General features: G+C 45.0%; 1 protein-coding gene across 2 annotated transcripts; it reads right to left on the bottom strand.

The window, feature by feature from the left end:
- Positions 1-257: 257 nt before the first annotated feature.
- Positions 258-19,906, bottom strand: UBA2 (ubiquitin like modifier activating enzyme 2). 2 transcript variants are annotated; one of them, XM_063312821.1, is made up of 17 exons: positions 19,631-19,861; positions 16,494-16,577; positions 11,790-11,860; positions 11,331-11,395; positions 10,646-10,746; positions 10,420-10,541; positions 9,296-9,363; positions 8,766-8,887; positions 7,670-7,769; positions 4,749-4,909; positions 3,983-4,076; positions 3,781-3,893; positions 3,541-3,696; positions 3,278-3,374; positions 1,977-2,082; positions 1,619-1,749; positions 258-1,195 (listed from the first exon to the last, which is right to left on the bottom strand). In XM_063312821.1, the coding sequence occupies exons 1-17, from the start codon at positions 19,844-19,846 to the stop codon at positions 1,011-1,013; spliced, it is 1,992 nt and encodes a 663-aa protein (XP_063168891.1). In that variant the 5' UTR covers positions 19,847-19,861; the 3' UTR covers positions 258-1,010. The 2 variants fall into 2 exon arrangements, 1 of the variants encoding a protein (XP_063168891.1); XR_010068604.1 differs by having other exon boundaries at positions 1,060-1,195; positions 1,619-1,744; positions 19,631-19,906.
- Positions 19,907-20,627: the final 721 nt, after the last annotated feature.

The following is a 20,627-nucleotide window of genomic DNA, read 5'->3' on the forward strand; positions in this document are numbered from 1 at the left end:
CATTCCAGGATCTGAACACAACAGGAGAGAAAAATGAGAAGCCCTCTTACTTGCATCACTTGCTGTCTCTTAAAAGAGATTAATGGAATTGTTTCTTGGTGTCACATCCATTTTTGTCTTTATGGAAATACATTGATTTTCAATGTTATCCTTTGCAGTTGGGTTACATATTTCAGCTTTACAACATTCCAAAATAGTGGAAACACTTAAGAAGGTGATTTAAATGCTCTGATAGCAAATAAAGATTTTCTCTGACAATCAGTGACAAAAAATTTTATTAAAAAACCCCTCCCTTTTCAATGCCAACAAAGGATGCTTTTCAAAAGCCCTGCAGTATGTTTGTAGATGCTTAAGATCAAAATTAGTACAGTATTAAGTATAAAGACACTTTACAAATCCTCATGTCAGCACACAGGTGGTTTGTGCAAACAGATGTAGCTTACAGCCAATGTATTTATTTGGTCCATCAGATGCCTGGTAGAGTAGCAGTTAAGTTTTACAGAACATCCCGTATAAATAATCTGAAACTGACAGTACATCAACATCCACTTTTGACACAGCGGGTGCTACCAGCTGACGGAGTAAACTGTTTTACAGTAATATACATAGTGTCAAATGACTACTTGAAACACTACTCATCTTTGTTTTCCAAATTTTGCTCTGAAGGTGTGAGAAATTGCAAGAACTAGGCTAGGATTTTTTTTTTCTTTTTAGCCAGAATTGAAATGTTCTGAAAAGTGACCAACTGATAAACCCTCTCCACAAATCTGGGGTTCCCTTGTTTTCCATTTCCAATTCATCTTTCAAACATTATAGGGAACTTCATTTTTGTGACTGCTTAAGTATTGATAAGCTAGTCCAGGATATTCAAAATAGCATACTGGGGAAGATCTAAATGTTATGGAATGATGGTGGCAGAGATTCTGCAAACCAGGGGCTGATACAGCTAGTTCTGGACATTTCACCTCCCTTCCACTGGCCTTTTGGCACACCCTCTGGCATGGCAGCTCTCAGTCCAGGGCTATCACATCATCCTGTTTGTCATCTGGCAGCTCAGAACGCATTCTTTTCGCACCAGTGTATTCTTTGTCATCAAGCTTCCTCTTGCGGTTCTTAGCTTCTGTGTCATCAGCATTCTTTGATGGACCTTCTTCAGTCTCAATAATCAGAACATCTTCATCATCTTCATCTTGAGCTGGAAAAGAGTCACCATACGGCAAATTGGCTTTTACAAATCCTTAAAATGCATGTTTACAGGAAGAGTGTGCATTTTTATTTCTATCAGGTCTGTCTTCTATTAGAGAACAACCATTTATGAATATGTTACAGTCTGACCCTTGCAATGAAGAATGTGAACTGCTAAACCACTTTAATTCCTAAAATGTCTGGTCACAGAAAGAGCAGGACGTATTGGTTGTGAGGACAAGACCAACCTAATAGGAAATAAATTGATGTATGGATTCAGAGGCTTAGGTAAAATCTGTGTATGTTTTACAGAATATTAAAAAATGTACAAAAGTATTAGTTTCTCTTCAAACAGTTTACAGTTCAACCTTTGACGTGGCTGCCAAGATTTCCAAAATGACCGAAGTACCTCAACAATACTGTCTTCCCTTACCTGTGGATGTTGAGGGCTGGGCCCCATCATCACTTCCATTGGTGATATTTCTTGTGGGCTGTTCTGATGATTTGGGACCAATGATTTCATCGCCAACAACTTCAAACTCCAAATCTTTCGCAAGGTCTTCGCTGATCAAAAAGATACAGACAAGAATAAGCTTGTATGGGCATGGTTGCATGGATAAGAAGAAGAAATATTTCTGAACCTCCTCTAGGTCCCCACAATTGGCCAAGAAAGACCAGGGCTGAGCCACAAATTTGATCTCTTTGCTAGAAATATCTCTGCCATTCTTTCTGCAGAAATTCAGTTTCTGACTTCAGCAATGTCTCATAAAGTTGGACTTGACCATCCTCACCTGTGCAGCACATTGATCAGTAGGGTATAATCCTGCAGAAAGTCATCTGCTTGCAGCCGAGTGCCATTTCGGATCCCAAATTCTGACAACTTCTTGTGGTTATTTGCTGTAAGCAAGAAGGGAAATCAGGAAAAGGACACTTGTTTTGTGAAAATGTCATTAACCTTTAAAATTTTTAAAATAAACACATAAGGCTGCTAAAAACATTGAATTACAGTCAGTTCTTTGCCTGACTGGAAAAAATGGGAGATGCATGTACTATATTTGAGAGAAAGGAATACGCACAAAAGGTGTGAAGTTTTAATGGAAGCAGAGAACAGTGTTTTCAGAAGCCACCAGCATCCCTTCTTCCTTGACTGCACAAACGGATGCTTTAACAATGACTAAGAATACATTCTCAACCCCATACCCAACTGCATGCACGCACCTTCCAGCCCAATACTCACCCTTCCTTATAGTACAGCTCAGAGGGACAGGCTTGGAGGGAGAAGGGTTGCTTCAGGCCTCTTTCCCATGGCCTCCTTTCCCAATTTTTAATCTTCCATTTCCATGCTTGCCCAGGTGAGGCACTGTTCCATCCTCACTTTGTGAGACCTTTTCTGCTTTCCCTCTCAATTTTTCCCACCACAGGTACCATTTTCCTGGCATCTCGCACTTCTAGCAAGTGCACAAAGAGAACAAATGTTGATTCCCCCAGGGAAACCACTGAGAAAAGGGAACTTCCACGCTCTCATTTGTGTTCTTGGACTTTTCTTGCTTTACAAGCAGCTGAAGCAGCAAGGGAAACCCCCCCCCCCATTTCTATTGCTCTCTCGTGCTTCTTGGAAAGGAAGAAAGAGAACAATGGGTGATGGGTGACCTGGCTAAGCAGCAAATTTTCCCTTCCAGGCTGCTGCCACTGCTGAAGATCTCTGCCCTCAATCCTATTTCCGCCTACAAGCACTGCACCTTTTCACCCTTTTTTCTGCTTTATAAGCTGCTGCAAGCAGATTTTCGGACTTAGAATTTACTCCTGAGTCTGGGGGTAGTCCTGTTGTCTCTGACAGGGGAAGTGAAAATTAGTACAATTGCAAAGGTGGTGAATTAAGATGATGATATGGTTTTAAAATTAATTATAACCAGAGTACAAGGCAACGTGCTTCTCAGAAATAACGTGTTTGTTTCTACTGTGGTGGGATACAAGACCTTGGACAGAGTGATACTAGTGAAATGTAACATAAAGCAAGTTGAGTACTGATATTTTTCCTTAATGTGATCTGGCTTTTGATATTCACCATCCTATTTTAGCTTTAATTTCATACCTTCAGTTTCTCCTTCTTCTGAAGAGATGAGAATAGTTCCTTTTCCATCTTCTATCTGGACGTCAGGCGCTACCATATTAAATTTCTCTTTCACTATCTGTTAGTAAAAAATATACATTTCAGATGCTAAGACTCTTTTTCCCTCTCTCTAAATCTAAAATTAAGAATGTTAAAAGTCAATCTTGGGACAGAGATTCTGGGGAGGAGCACTCTATCAACACTGTTCAAGCAGGAATTGAATGGAGGAACAGCAGCTTATTTACCTTATCCTGCAGTGTTAGAACAGTGACTTTGTGGACATTGAGTTTCACTGTCACTTCTGGCTTACTCGCACAAACGTAGCAGTTAGGATTTGGAGGGTCCAGAGCACATGGAACAAGCAGCTTCTTTTTGGGGTTAGGTTGTTTATTCAGGAAGATCTTAGAGGACAAGAGGACAAGAGAAAACAAATCATATTCTCAGGAGGGGCAAGAAGAAAAGAACTCAATCACTACCACACTTACCGCTCTGCACTGCTCAATTTTTCCTGAGAGAATTTTTAGACCCTCCAGCACTATCAGACCAGCTATTATGGCATTGGTAGTGGCTATAGCAGGGATAATGTTTCCTGCCATTGCTGAAAAGGAAGCAAAAATAGGATGCTTTTCCTGTATGTGGAAAGGGCAGAGCAAATACTTTCAAAGGTTCAGGGAAACATGAACTTACATTTGATGTCAAATCTGCTCTTCATGTTCATGCTAAAGATATGCATCCTGAGGTTTGCAGCAGAAGTGACAAAATCCATTGCAGAAGGGTCATCCTATAAACAAGATTTCCATCTTCAGTTAACAAGGAAGTATCTATAGCCCCATCATAAGATATAACTGTACGGGTCATTTTTATATAATATCAAAACCTTTCTCATGCACATTTGCAGAGTAAAGATTAACATTATCTAATTTATTCATTTATTTGCCTTCAAATCAGTCTTGATTCCTGGCAACTGCCTGGATAAGTCTCTGTAGTTTCCTTGACAGCATCACTGTCTTCTTCCTAGCAGAGACATAGGGTCATAGGATGATACACACCGAAAGGGCCAGATTGGTCATCTTCAGAGGAATCCATTACTATTAAGCTCTTAGTGCCATGTTATTATTACACAAACTTTCCATGTGGCAACAGTGATGGCATGGCTACCTTAGTTTACATATTTCACAATGTCATCTTTTTCTGAGATTAGTTTTTTTTTTAAAAGAGCAGTCTGACAGTGAAACCAGTGGGCTGGGCTCTCCTTCACTGGATGTGTTCAGAGACTGTTCAGATGCTGTAATGTGGATTCCTGCACCGCCCAGAGACGTGGACTCCACAGCCTCTGTTTCATCTTAAATGGCTCCTTCTGACTCTATTAAATAATGCATAATGCTACTTCTTAGTCAGCAGGCTGGTTTACTTCTCTGCATTCAATGGACTCCCAAGCATTTGCTGAACTAACCTTATCCCATACAAGCTCAGCTCCATCACCTTTTTCTGCCAGTTGAACTCTCAGGGTTTCTATGCTCTTAGCAAACAAATGTGCATAGCTCTTTACATCTAAAACCTGCTGGTCCTTGAGGCCCAAAGGAGACTCATTCTGCTGATTAGATGTGCTGTTGTCTTCAGAAGGAAAAGGAGAAGGAAAAAGAAAAACCAAACAACTTGTTCTTTAAAAACACTTCCAAATTCAATGCAATTTCACATCAAATATATTATTTGTGCATTAAGACAATGGGACTGTCACTCATTCTGCAACCATTACAAATACAAAGGTCTGAAGCAAATAAAGAGCAGCAGAAACAGTCCCCAGAGTCTGCATGACATGCTTCTCACCTTCTGTTGGAGGCCACTTCAACGGAGACAGAGTAAGCAGAGGTAAGTTTAGCAGGCAGGCAAAATATTCATCCAAAGGGTGTCTCAAGACAACGGGCTTGTCTTTGGTTCTTGGAAGCAGTCTAGACTGTGGCGGCTGCTCCCACTACAGAAGGGTCTGCTTCTGCCCTGGCTCCATTTAAATTTCTGACGGGAGGCGGCAGCCCAGGTGGAGAGTGTGCTGGGGTGGAGGCGTGTGAGTTGGGGAAAGAAGCCCGGAAGGCCCGGGGCTGCTTGGGCAGTTGTGCTGGGTGGCAGATGGGTGGAGGGGTGAGTAGTGGGTATATGCTGAAGCAGCGGCAGCAGCAATTCCTTTTCCCCAGCCTGGCTTTTGCCCCGATCCACACTTCTTTGCTGACAGAGCAGCCAGAGAAAAACAGGCCTTTGAACTGTTGAAGGACCACCATTCCGGTGGCCAGCGTTGAGGAGGACAACCCCGAGAGGGCTCTCATCATAACTGCTTCTGATTTAAGTGACACCGCTTCCCTGAGAAGTCCATTGAGTTGAGGCTTTACTGTACTTAATTTTTTTATGCATCATATTTACAATCCACAAACAACCTCAACATTTTCACAGCTGCATTTGTGAAATGGAATGAGCTCAAGAGGCAGTCCTTGGACCAACGGTTTTTGGTAACTTTGGGGGAAGATTGTTGAGAAGGGATCAGTCTGCAGTTGATGAGGGCCCTGGAGGAAACGGATGGTTTAGGTCTGTTCCAGGCCAGTTCCAGGCTGGGATTTAGTGCTGAGACAGCTTTAGTCGCGCTCATGGATGACCTGTGGCGCAACTGAGATGGAGGTGGTGCACGTATCTTTGTGCTCCTTGATCTCTCAGTGGCTTTTGAAACCATCAGTCATGGTATTATTCTGAGCAGGCTCTGTAGGTTAGGAAGCGCCGTTCTACAGTGGCTTTCTTCCCTGGGGCTGGTTCCAGTCAATGCTGGTTGATCAGTCACTAGCCGCCTACTTTGTGGGGTAGCACGGGTTTTTTCCCCCTCCCCCCCATTTGACATCTACATAAAGTCGCTGGGAGAGGTTATCCGTTGCCATGGGGTGAGGTATGGTCAGTACACTGATGATATCCAGCTGTACATTACTCATGGCAAATTAAGCAATGCTGTTGACGACCTGTTTCAGTGTCTGAAGGCTGTAGGGGTTTGGATGGGGAACAACAGGCTTCAGCTTGCAAGAACAAGTGTCTTTGGGGCCTTCTGTATCTGGGGATTTGCCATCTTTGATGCTGGATGGGGTGGCACTGCCCAAATAGACCCTGCGTTCAATCTGAGGGTTCTTCTGGATTCGTGACTCCTGCTTGAGGAGCAGGTGGTAGTTGTGGCCAGGAGGGCCTTTGTGCAACTTAGTATTGTGCACCAGCTGTGCCTGTTCCTGGATCGGGAGGCTCTATCCGCAGTCACTCGTGCCCTGGTCACCTCCCAAATGGACTAGTGTGATGTGCTCTACAGGGGGCTGCTCTTGGAGTGCATCCAGAAGATTCAGCTGGTGTGAAATGCGGTAGCGCAGGCAGTATTTATTTGTGCCCCTAGAACTGCATACACACCTCTGCTCCGTGAGCCGCATTGGTCGCCAGTCTGCTTCCAGGTTCAATTCAAGGTGCTGGTTATGATCTGCAGAGCCCTACACGGACCAGGTTATTTGAGGGACTGCCTCTCCCTGGTCACATCTACCTGTCCCATCAAGTCTGGCAGATGGACCGCGCCTGCTAAGGAGCATCATCTGGCAGAACCCAGGAGAGACTTTCCTGCTGTGGCGCCCACCATGCGGAGCAACATCTCCCCAAGGTCAGATTGGCCCCAACCCTACTGACCTTACAGAAGGCTCTTAAAACTTGGCTTTGTCATCAGGCCTGCAGATCCTATTGAAGTACAGAGCCCGCAACATGGTCGTATTGTTTGTAAGTTTTGGAATGCACTCTCCCATGTTTTTTTCGTCGATTTATAATTTTTAACCATTTTAACTGTATTTTAATAGTTTTGTTTTTCAATTGTTTTGATGGTTTGGTTTTTGTTAAGTTGTGTGTGTTACCCAGAGTCACATATGTAAGATGGGTGACTTTATACATTTAATAAGTAAATAAATAAAATTATTGTATTTTTCCTTTTTGATGTTTTTTATCTGTAGCCACTCAAAGTCATTGGGAATTGGGTGACATAAACAACAACTTGTCAAATTTAAACTGGCATGATCATATCCTTCAAAATAATATTTTGGAACAAAGGTAATGGCCCATAATCTTGAAGTATGCACACTAGAGATGACTTTGTGTCATTGGGTCACATATGGGTCTCTTATCCCAGTTGTTACTGCCAACTGCACAACTGTGAAATTCTCACAATTTTAGCTACCCTTCAAATTAGGAGGATACAGTGCAGGGGACCAGCACCAAATAAATGGTGTAAATACACAGATCAGTTCTAGGAGGCCAGTAATGAAATACTTACTGCTTGACTGATTAACAGGTATTTTCAGTTCTTAATCTAAAAATGCTTACCTTGATTTTGTATTTCATTCCAGTCCAGAGGAATAGGAGGTTTCCTTTTTCTCCAGAGCTTATCCATTGTTAGCAGATACCTGATGTCATCTTTGAAAAGCTAGAAAACCAGATTTGGAAAGGAAGCCTAATATGAAGTGATGCTCTTTTATGGTATAAATATTAACAGTTCTCTGGGTAGAGCTGATTGGGAGCATTAGGAACACGGCTGTTTTAGAGATATGCTGAATGACAATGGCAAATTTCTGGAAAATCTTAAGTTGCTGAGTGCAATCTTGTGCAAATTTGACAAAAAAGAGAGCAAAATTAAATGTATAGACATGCTGCATTCTGTTTGCGAACTCTACAGATGTAGTATCAGCTGAAGCAGCCTAATGGTCTATACAAGAATTAAGTAAAGGAGGTCCATGCATGTCAATCCCCACCTGATCCCGCCGATCCCGTAGGCAATGCAGTATGGCCCCAGGCCAAAAAGATTGTCTGCTCCCTATACAAACGTTTGCCCACATAACTCACAGGCATAGCCCGTTACTGTGGAAAACATTGCTTTCTCTAAAAGAACAGAAAGCGTACGAATGCAGTCAGGCACATCTGGAGTTTTAGCATTCCTGTACCAGCACGGGAGGAAGATGGGATTCAAAGGGCAAGGGACATGCATGGGTGCAGAGAGAACCCCTACGTGAGGCTCCAGAGAGTATTCTTCTGAAATACAGAAACAGCTTCCTTTCTCTTCAATGTCCCTGATCGAATCAGCTTCAATGCAGCTGATAGAACTGGCAATGCCCTGCAGCTACAGATTCTCAAGGCATAATGGGTAAGTTACCCCTAGGTATGTACTCTTGTTTTCACCTATCAGAAGAATACATCATTAAACTAATAAATTGAAACACTTAACAAACTTACATTTAAAAAAAATGTAAAACTTTTTAAAATTAGAAACTGACGACTATACTGTGGCACAATGTTCTGTTCACATCCTCAGCTGCATCCTACTGTACAACCTAGACACTACTTGGATATAAGAACATCACAGATGCTACTTCACAGTTCTGTTTTTCTTCAGCCTGCAGAGACTTTGACACTGGGTATGCCATACCTTGGTGAAAAGTTTAACTGCATCGTAGCCTGTTGATTTAGCCCATTCCTTGGTTGAAACACGCTTAATGTCCCCATCCTCATTCGAGGCTCTTGCTCTGGCCTCAGCTTCTGCTGGCTCCCCTGTCAGTAACGGAACATTTTACATTCATTACTAAGATATTTTGCCCAATACCTTTCGACCAAACAACAGGCATTTCTCAGGAAGAAAGCCCCAGAGGGTTGCGACATCATTTAGATCACCACAGAATCCAACTGCTTAGCTGGGTATATGAGAGCATCCAAGACTCAGAGCCACGTATGTCCTTAACTTTAAAGGAAATGGCTAAGACTGAGATGGTCTGAAAATTTTAACTGCAGACAGTGACAGTTCTGTGGCAAGGAGAATGGAAATGCCCTTGTGTGGTAGTTGGTTGGCCCTATGGGAGAAAAGCCTGGTGAGAATCAGTAGGAGCTGTGAAGAGGTACTGGGCCTCCAATAAACAGAATAAAGGATTCATTTCAAGAACGAAGAGGCAATTTTACACTTACAAGCAGCTTCAGGATCAGCTCTGTCAGGAGACACCTCTTGATCAGCATCTTCTTCTCCAAACAGTTGGCTATGTGTTCAAACACACAAGATACACAATTTCATGGTGAGCAATGGATGTGAATATGCATACATGCACATTACCCTTTCTCCAAATAAAGTATTAATCGAGAGCAATTATTCTTTTTGTTGATTGGATTGTCCCCAGATCCTAGTCTAGTATTTTAACTACACCACCACACAGGCAAGGGTGGTGAACTAGGGAGAAAAAACCAATTAGCTTAGTAAGCGTCAGAGATGGTGTCTGTCCAAAACTGAGAAGCTAACCAGTCTTGATCTGCATTCAAATATTATAGTGAATCCTCCTCTTTTACAAGGCAGACTACAATCTCCTCCGAGATCTATCTTCAAATATGCTTACTGTTAAAGACGTTTTTTCTGGCATTTAGTTGGAATTTGCATTCCTCTCACTTAAATCCACTATTTTGTACAGTGACAAGGAACAGGTTTTGGCCTTCAGAATGTCATCCTTAGAGGAGTTTCACAAGGGCCCCCATATCCTCCTCAGAGTTCTCTTCTCAAGGCCAAATGTATCCAGTTTCCCCAATTATTCCTTAAGGGTTTCTAGTGCCTGGATCATCCTCGTTGCCCATCTTTGAACCAATTCCAAATTCTCTGATGCCATATTCCAGATGGGGCCCAACTAGTAAAGAACAGACTGCAACTATTGGAATTTGGTTCAAAGAGGCCAGGTCGGTTATAGTATTCTTGGTATTCATCACTCAAGGCAGCTGATAGAAGAACAATCTGAAGAATTATTATGAAAATGCGTCCGAGAAGTTCCCACAGGAAACAAGACACTCTTGGCAGCTGCAACTGAACAGGACAGGACAAACTGCCTTGCCCGTGTTTACATTTATAGCATGCCAGCAATTATCTGTTACCTCCAGGTTTCTTCCGTAACATCTACCCAACAGCCCTATCAGGCAAATTTGCATAACACACCAGGTACAGAACCCCAGCCCAAGCACTTACTTCTTAGCGCTTGCAGAGCAGAGAGTACCAGAACCCCTCTGAGCTTTGCAACAGGAAAATGGCATCCTTCCCTTAAAAAGAAACAGCTTACTTGAATAAATACTTTGCCCACACAATGCAGTGGATGGGTTCAGAAGGAGTGTTCCGAATGGTACAGCCTGGAAATGTTTTCTGGGTTGGTTTAGGATGACATTCATAACACTCTGTCACTCCCTATTGAGGGAAAGATTAGAAAAAAACACTGCAGAGTGTGTATTGTTACATTTTGGGGTCATAATGCTGCAGCATGAGAGACCAGAAAGACAATAACGTCTTACCTTTTTGATAACTGTGACTTGCCCAAGATAGCCCGCAGTCCCACTTTCTATAAGAGGGACATCAGCAGCCAGACACATCCTGTTCACATGGTTACGGGCAGCTGTGCAAAGAGATGCTCATTACTGACTTCCAAGAACCAGAAAGAGTTAGGTTCAATACTGCCAGTTTCTCCCTAAAGAACAGTGGTGTCAGTCCCACAAGATAGACCAGACTAAGAAACCAATGCCATATAGGTTGGGACCACTTTTACTGTAACAGCTTGGTAACACAATCTTGCAAGTCTGAATGTGCTTCTCCCCCTCCCTCACTTTATCTTTGTGTGGATTAGGGAGGGGCTTGTCTGATACGTTTTCTCAAGTTAGTTTCTTGGAAAGGGCTCAAGCCCTGCTTATCTGGCCACTGCTTTAGCAGCGGCTCTTCTTCTTGTCCTTCAAGGCCATTCCCTATGCCCTCTACAAGTGGCTACTGTTCACTTTGATCACTGGACAACAATTAAATTAGCAGCTTGCAATCAGAGCACTTGTTCTCAACATTAATTCCTGAACCATTATTACCCATATCCATCCATGCAGCACATGTTATTAGGAAACAGACTGGAACAGATGTAGGGAATATTGAGAGATTACAAATGTGTTTGTCTGTGGGATCCATTTCAAAAATGTAAGATGCGAAGAGAAATCTCACCTCTGTTATCTAAGGCATTCATAACTAGGGTGAACTGACGAAAAAATTCCACATTATAGTCAGGGCTGCAGAGAAAGAGCACATACCTGTTTTAGTTAAGACCGTCTGTCAAACAAAACATATGTGAATACAACCTTTTCCAAACACCAAATCACTAGGTTTTGTAATTCTATTGGTTACTCAGTCCATCACAGAAAACATACAAATTAGCATTGTCTGGAATATGTATAGCTGATGATGGTTTCAGAAGTTTCAGTAGCTATCAGGTATTCTATAACATCACCAAATCAAAGTTAAATAGAAAAATGAAAATCAAATTGTCTGGTATCTCACAATGCTACAGATTATGGAAGAAACTCTATACTGTGTGACAAACAGAACTTATTTCCAAAAGCCAAGTTTCTTGAATATAGACATTTTAAAAAAACAACTAGGCAGTAAAAACAGAGTCAGACATACTTCATAATGCTGTCATGATAAGCAATAATATTAGCTTGGGGGTGAAATTGTAGCACACTTTCTTTGGCAACCTGCAAGAGATCAAGAACACATATTTATACTCAGAAGCAATTAAATTTAAACTTCATACTGTGAATCAAAAGTGGCCTTACGAATTTTTAACAGCTGTACAAGACAAATGGACACAAACCAAAAAGATGAAAAAGAAACGTTTGGTGCACATACACACCCTCTCCTTGTTTAGCAACTGAAATCTGTCCCAGTGACTTCATTGTTAAATGAAATGGTTGCTAAGTGAACACGTGACTGAGAGACAGAGACACTGTGAGGAGCACTGGTTGCTGCCGTCTCATTCAGATAAGTTTCTTACAGTGCCTGACCTATTTTTGTTTCCCTTTTTTGTCACCTTGCAAAGCAGAGACTGCCTAAACAACCTTTCTCTTCCTGAGCTGCCTTTCTCTGCAGTGTTTCCCTAAAATGTGGTAACTGCAAGTTAACAACCTCAGCTCTGTGACCTTAATTAATTCATTAGAACCCTCCCATCAGCTCAGCAGCTGCCTGAAACTGACTAGACCTTAATCAGTTTCACACTGAAGGCTTTTGTTGTCAGCCAGACCAAATTTGGTTGTAAATGCACATGGTGGTCCCTAAAGGAGTGACTGAACTACATTACAAAATCTCAGTTCTGAGAAAAAAACTTTCAGAGGACTGTGAATGATAAAAAATGAGGTTTTTACAATACATACATCAAAAGAACATCCACTCTTACTCATATAGTTGCTGGTAATCATACCCATGCTACAACTGGGTTTATCTCAAGTACATGTAGCCCACACTTAACAACCATTTGTTTAGTGACAGTTTGGACTTACAACGGTTCTGGCAAAACCAACTTGCAACCAGTCCTCACATTTAGGATCGTCACAGCGTTTCCCCCCCAGTCACATGATCACAATTTGGGTGCTTGGCAACCAGTTCGCATTTATAACCATTGCAGCGTCCCATGGTCATGTGCTTGCCAGTTTGCTCTAGTGGTTAAGGCAACAGGCTAGAAGCCAGGAGTCTGTGAGTTCTAGTCCCGCCTTAGGCATGAAAGCCAGCTGGGTGACCTTGGGCCAGTCCCTCTCTCAGCCCAACTCACCGCACAGGGTTGTCGTGGGGAAAAGAGGAGGAGGGAGGAGTATTTGGTACGTTCGCCGCCTTGAGTTATTTATAAAAATAATAAAGGTGGGATCTAAAATAAATAAATAAACCACCATTTTTGACCTTCCCGGCTGGCTTCTGGCAAACGAAATCAACGGGGAACCACACGATTCACTTAACGACTGCTGTAAAATTGGGCTGGATTTGCTTAATGACTGCTTTGCTCAGCAACCAAAATTCTGGTCCCAATTGGGGTCGTTAAATGAGGACTACCTGTATAGTTTTTTTGCTATAACCAAAAGTTTGAGTGTAACCGTATGCTTTGAATATCCTCTCTGCTTTTTTCACTGTTTTTTTAATTGGTGACTTATCCTAGCAAATGCTTTTTTTCCCAATCTTTAGCACAGAGCTATGAGTTTGCATACTTTGTGGAATTGGGTGTTTTTATATTATGGTCCAAAATTTGCACATAATATAAAATGTTGCTGTTAATTTCTTTGAACTATTTAATTTATCTGGGTTCTGCTCACAGATATTTTTTACATTTTTATTTTTGCTTTAACTGACACTTTCTAAGTGACTCATTACTTTAAAAAACGTTACCATATATTTGTTCTATTCTTTATGTAAAGCTTATATTGTTTTATACTTACTAATGTATTGTATATATTGTAGTGATTATTTTGATGTATGAATTGTTAACGTGTCATCTCTATCATTCACATTCCTCTGAAGAAGAGCTTTTCCTGAGGAAGTTTGTTCCATTGCTGAACAGTCCTATTAGTTATTTTTTTCTGATTTACAACCAAAATCTACTTTAAACCCAGTTTCTTGTCCTATCCACAGGAACAATTCCGAAATTATGTGTCTCCCTGCAGTTTTCCGTGCCTCCAAATATTCCTTGTAACTTTCTTTCCTTCTGGCCCTTTATCACCTTGATTGCTCTGTCTTGGCCATGCCCATGTTTGTCAGTGTTCTTCCTAAAATGAACCACCAAGCAAGAGAACAAGCAGGAGTCTGGCAAGGAAGTGTGATGGAGGCAGCACTTTTTTGACCCTTTTCTCTTCTCTTCTCTTTTTCCCCATCGCTGTCTCTCAGTCCAGGTTAATCCTCACTACAGAGGCAGCAGGCAAAGCAAGCAAACAGACAGAAGTTCTGCATGGAAACCTGGCAAGTGGAGTGGGCAGGGAAGGCTCCGGACCTGTAATGGTACGGGGGAATAACCTTGAGGGACGAAGGGGAAGAGATGCTGCCCAGGGAACGATCAGATAAGAGGGAGGAGCCCGCAGCTGCTCAATGGTCAGAGGAAGAAACTCAGGAAGGATCTGCCCTAAATGATCAGGCTGTAAAAAGAGACAGCAGGAGGTTTGTACTTTCCAGCTTGCAAGATTCTGTTAATGTAGCCTTACAATAAAGTAGATTTAGCCCATCTGGCCATGCTTCCTGTCTGATCCGCCTCACAAGGCTGACAAAACCACATGGGCAGTGAGGGAACATCACTGCGACCTGCAAAGTCTGTGCAGTGCTTGCCTTCCCGCCAACCTGCTTGTTTCCTTATCAGTGGAGAAAGTGAAGCAATTTGAGGAGAGAGCTGCTCCACTCAAATGCGTCTCGTACACAGGACAATGGAACCTCTCCAAGACAGGCCGGTAAACGAATACCACAGCAAGAACTCCTTTTGGAAGAGGCAGACACCTGGGAGCATGCGATCCCAAGAAGGAAGAGGAGCAGGGGGTGTTTGGTGCTAGTGGAACTCAGGAATAAGGCTGGTTCTCCCTCTGGACCACAATCAATGGCTACCTCAATGAACCATGCAACGGGGCACTGTAGGAAACGCTCGGGCTCCCATGGATTCAAGATATCCAAGAGCTGCCCTGAGAAAGCAGCAGCACGCCACGGTAGTGGCTGATCTCTTACTAGGAGGAGACAAGGTGACTGTGTGCAGAGGTGTGTTGTCTTTCAGGTGCCCACGTACGAGAGATTTCCGCGTCAATTCAAACCGGCTGGCAGGTGTCCTTTCCTCTTGATCCAGGGCGACACAGCCAGAGGTGACCTTTGGAAATTAGGAGGTCTTGGGCAGGAAGGTCGAAGGAACCGGAGGCAAACGTAGCCTGTTCCTCGATCCTTCCAGTTGGGGGTCATAACGCAAGAGGAGAGAACAGACTCCTGGAAGCCGACAACTCTATAGTGTCGCCAGGAAGTATTTGGATTCTACAATGACCCTGCCAGCCTTCACAAAGGACTCCTGATAGACGCCTGGGAAGGAAGCGCTAGGCAGGGCCTCGCACAGAAGTTCAGGACTGAGAACATGGAAGTCATGGCGAAAGCAAAGCCGCTGTGGGGGCTTATTATAGGTCGTCTGGACCAGGATTCTCACCCGGGGTTCCCTGCCAGATCGCAATTTATTTTTAAAAGTCTTTCAAATGCGGGCAACCTCACATTCAAGAGGTAAGTTTTATTCTTTATTTTTAGTTTAAGAACACTGTTGATTTACGTCAATGCACATACGCAGGCCTGCCCATGAAACGAATATGATAATTTTGCGACTTCTGGCCTGTACTTGAGCCTGGACGTGCAGGGGCTCCCCCAGGCCTGGGAAGTATTTCAAGGGCTCCTCCGGGGTCGAGAGGTCGAGAAAGGCTGGTCTGGACAGACAGACGTTACGGACAAGGCTTGTCTGCAGCGGCAGGCCATGCACAAGATATGCAAAAGTGAGAAGAGGGGGGTTCGATTATCCTGACATCTGCTGGGAATCCAAGCTGGCCAAGAGTCAGAGACGTGATCTTGTTCTATTTTGCTGTCAGCTTAATTTGGTAGAAGACAGAAAAAAAGATCAAGGGGTCTTCGCTCTTGGATCTAATCCTTACCACAGGGAGAAAGTGGTAGAAGAACTCTGAGGGAAAGTGATCTTGTTGTCTTTGAATTTGCAATACCCAGGGAAGGGGGAACTGAGAAGAATCAGAACTTCAGGAGAGCAAATTCTGATGAACTCCAAGGGAAGGTAGGTCGGATCCAATGACTTCTAATTCTGAAGGGGAACCAGCGGGAAACTACAAGGGACTTCCTGAGTGTATGAACTGTCAGCGAATGGAACAGGTCGCCATACGAAGACGGAAATTCTCCTTTGACAGAGGTATTCAAACGAAAAAGATGCTCTAGTGGATCCTGCACTGAGTGGGCATTGGATGAGATGATTTCTATGTCCTATAGAACTTACGATTCTACTTAAGTGCTCAGATCTTGATGGCTTTGGATGTGTTATTTTTTTTCTGTGTTTTTTAATTTTTTAATTTTTTTTTGTTATTTCTTGTTTACTTGCTTTTTAACCCAATGCTAGACACCCAAGGCTGCAATTTGTGAGTCAGGCAGCCATATAAATTGGCCAAATAAATAAATAAATAAATAAATAAATATTTAAGGTATAGTTTGTCCAATGAAAAATGGAAAGGAACAACAACTTCTCTGAGAGAGAGAGGAGAGAGAGAGGAAATATAAATGGTGTATAAGCTGAGCTGAAGCTGAAAAATATAAGAAACTGAGTATACTCAGAATTCCTCTTACCTGAGCTTTTGATCTTCCAACGTGCTTCTTTTGAAACAAGAACTGCCTGTTGAGATTACTGACATCAATGGTATCCAGATCAATCTAGAAATATAATAATTGCAATCACCAGATCTGTTCAGATGAATTAACAAAAGCGTATTTTCTGCATATCAGAGATCACGGCACTGCATTTTGAATGGGGACGGGCACAGATAGACCACCCTCCTGCCATCTCACCTCAGTCATCTCTAAAAACGCAGCCACATTCTGTTTCAGTGTACAAAGCTGAACACCAACCTACCTTGGACTTGGATCACTTTGGAGCACAAATTGTTAGTGAATTAAGAAATAGTATTTCTGAATCAATCCTAAATTAACATTTTCAATTGCCTGCTTCCATTAGCAGCCAGTAGACAGAAGATAACGCACATCATACAATATTATCTGTTGTGTGTGCAGCCAGCAATCTTGCACATCCATGCTTAAATTTACAACATAAGGCAAGTTACAGATAATTCTATTTCACAATACATTTTGAAGCCTATAAGAACACTTTGAGCAAGTTGGGGAGGGCCAGGAGTTGCCCGTATTTTAAAAGAATTGTTTAATTGGATGTTTATGAATGTTTGAAAAATGTCATTTGAAATGCTCCACAACTTTTGCATCCTTTATGAGATTAAAGTTTGAAAATTTAAGCATTTGAGATTGCTGTTTAAAAATAACATACCAAACTTACACTGTACCACCGTTTGTGAACTATGGATGAGCTTTATCTTCTCTGGTAATTTGCTATTCATATTGCATTTTCTTCTAGCTCAGGCTCTGCTCATGCCTGTTGTCTTGTAATTCCTCAAATATTATTAGTGGTGAGTGGGAACATTTTGTCTAATGATTGTGTTGATATTTCTATACTTCAAAATGGAACAAAGTGCCAATGAATAATTGTAAATGCATCTGAATTTGGATTGTTTCAGCTGAGACCCAGAATAAGCGAAACGTGCTGGGTTTTGTTTCTGCAGAATGCAGCCACCACCAAAATAGTTCAGCAGAACTTGTGGAACTTCATGGATTTTCTTTTGAGGGGGGCTGAGCCAAAAGCCATTTTATGTTTCCCACATACCCCGAGCCCTTCTGTGAAAACATCAGTGCACAATCCTTTTACAGTCAGGTGTCATTAGCATACTCGTGCACCAAATACACAGCAGCCGTGAAACACAAACACCGAAACAGACTCCTCACAAACTTAAGGAATTTTTTAAAAAACAAAATGCCAGGTCCTTTAACTCTGCTGGGAATGCATTCCAAAGAGCTCATATGCAGCAGAGAGGGCTCAATTAAGAGCTGCCACCAAACAATCTTGCAGGAAGCACAGGCAAACTACAAGTATGTGTATCTGCCAGCCACAGTCACAGCAACTATGAAGCGCTGAACAGTCTTGAATTTATCCATTTCCAATCCCAAACTGCCAATAATTTTGGGGTGGTCCCTGGCAACAATACTTTTTAACTCTTTTAAGTCAGAACCTCCCTCAGGGTTTTCCTACAAATTGTTTTGTCTTTAATCGTATGGCATAGCAGTTTGGTGTTCATGCTGCTCTTTCTTGCTGGGAAATCCTTGTGAGGTCCAGCAGCCAGATGTGTAGACTATCTGTGACAAGTCATGTTGCCTGGGGTGCACCACGAGGAGACTAGTCTACATTGGACCTAGTTGGGCTGAGGGGGGGTGACTGGCCCAAGGTCACCCAGCCGGCTTTCGTGCCCAAGGCGGGACTAGAACTCACAGACTCCTGGCTTCTAGCCCAGCACCTTAACCACGAGACCAAACTGGCTCTCTTACAAATTGTTAAAGCACTGTTAAAAGCCCTTTTCCAAAAGCTCCCCATAAAGACCCATCACTTTTCAACGTCTTGCTTTTTCCGCTTTCAACTGCTATTTGACGACTGAGGTTTTAGGGACTCTTGTTTTCTATGGGCTGGGCTTGCCCAAGCTGAGAATGAACCAGGTCAGTCAAAGACCTATTATTTATGTATTTATTTGCATTCACACAACATACTAAGTTTAGTTAGTTGGTGGGGAGTAGGGTGTTTGCTAACTTAGCATCTTATGCAAACCCAAACCACTAGTCACTTTGTGAGTTAATGTACTGCAACGTACTAATCCAGAAAAATGGATTAATCCTATAACTAAGTTAACTCTCTTGCACAAATGCAGGTCCTGAGATCTTGTGAGAACCTACAGATTAAGACTTCAGACAGAAGCAGCAGAAAAGATGAACTCAAAACACACATCACTGGTCTGGCATCAACTCCCTGACAGCAGCTGGAAAGATGCTTCTAGGAAACCCCGAATGAAAGAGGCTGCTATCCTTCTCTGTGGTGTCCAGTGTCTAAAAGGGACCCTGGCTCTGTACACGGACCTTTCACTGCCAGCAGCTGCCACAGCTAAACTGACCAGAAATAACTGCTTGGGAAATGCAACGGTGAAAGTGCTAGGGAACCAAATCCCCTCTGGCGATGAGGGCCACTGTGGCCAGGCACTCTCTCCCTCAGCCTATGTAATCTCACCGAATCAGTGCGACAGGAAAAGGGAGCAAAGAACGCAAAGGAGGCGAGACCGCATTCCGCACAACCCTCCAACATTCGTGCCCCGTAAGGGAAGCGAGGAGGGCCCCGGTCCACCAGCTTTGCTGCCAGGGGGGCCGGCTGCCCCCGAGGGACACCATTTGCCCTCCGAGCATCCGCAGCCGCTCCCCAACCTGAAAAGTCCCTGCCTGCATCCTCTTCCAGGGCCCTGAGAGCCGCTGGAGGATCAACCGGCGGGGCGCAAGTGCTGCTTTCCCAGGGAGCTGCCCCACGGCTGCTCATCCAGGGAGCCTCAACTCCAGCGTCCCTACGATGGATAGGCCACAGGAGCCTTCCCCTCCAGAGAGCCCGTCGGGCCGGCCTGCGGATTCAAAGCAGGGAGTCGGGCACTGGGCAGCGAAGGTGGACTGCCCCTGCAGAGGGAGGTTCGCTTAGCGCTCCGCCGCCAAGCCCCGCCCCCGCGACCACAGGGGCGCCCCTCCCGCGGGGGAACACGAGCGGCCCTGGGCGGCGGTGCCCGAGGGGAGGCGCCGAGGGGAAGCGTCCGCCCACCCGCCCGCTCCGCAGGCCTCACCACGTCGATGTGGGCGAAGCCGGTGAGCACCAGGTCCTTGAGGAGCTCGCAGCCGATGCCGCCGGCGCCCACCACCAGCACCCGCGCGCAAGCCACGGCCTGGGCCAGCTCCCCCTGCAAGGCCAGGGCCGCCAGGGCCGCCGCCGCCATCCCAGGACGGAGGAAGCGGGCGGGAAAAGGGACTGCGAGAGCAACTCCGAGCGCCGCGCCGCGCATGCGCAGCTCCTCAGGCCGCCTCCGGCCGGCGTCACCACGGATCAGGAAGCGCGCTCCCAGAGCGGCCGCGGCCTCGCTGCGCGGCGCCGCCTAGCGGCCGGCGGGAAGGCAGTCCGGGGCGGCGCGCCTTCGCAGGCGGCGGAGGGCGGCACAGCGGCCCGCTCTCTGGGGCAAAGCGGGCTTTTCCCGCGGACGCGCGGCCCCGTCGCCCCCCCGCTTCTCCTCCCCGGCGCTCTGGCGACGGACGGCCCGCTCTGCTCTTTCCGAGCCGCGGCTGCCGCGAAAGGACGGGCGGCCCCCTCCCGCTCGGCATTCGCCCGGGGCCCCGCACATTGGAGCGGGGCGCCCGGCTGAAGCGGGCCCCGTGGCGCCTCCTGCCAACCGGCCCGCGGACTCTGCGGCAGGAGGGCGAGCGGGACCGGGCTCTCCCCCGCTTCCAGCCCGGCGTTCCGCCGCAGAGGCGCGGGCAGCGCCCACAGCAGAAGGCGCTCCGCCCGTCGAACGCGGCCAGCCCCGATGCCGAGGTGCCCCGGCAGGTCTGACCCCGAAGGATGCTTCGCTGCTCCAAGCCGGCGTCGACTCTTAGCGACCGCATAAGGAGCGGGCGGTTTTCTCCAGCCGCTTCCCCTTCCGTTGCAGCGGCCGCTCTTAGCAAACGGACGCGGTCGGGCGCTGTTCCCGCAGAATCTGCCCGGAGGGAAGACGAGGCCAGCAGGTCTGGTGCCCGGGAGCATCCTGGCCAGCCGGAGGGGCAGTGGGGGCGGCCTCCCTTTCTGGGAGT

This window comes from Candoia aspera, chromosome 11, assembly GCF_035149785.1.
Source record: "Candoia aspera isolate rCanAsp1 chromosome 11, rCanAsp1.hap2, whole genome shotgun sequence".
Classification (NCBI taxonomy): domain Eukaryota; kingdom Metazoa; phylum Chordata; class Lepidosauria; order Squamata; family Boidae; genus Candoia; species Candoia aspera.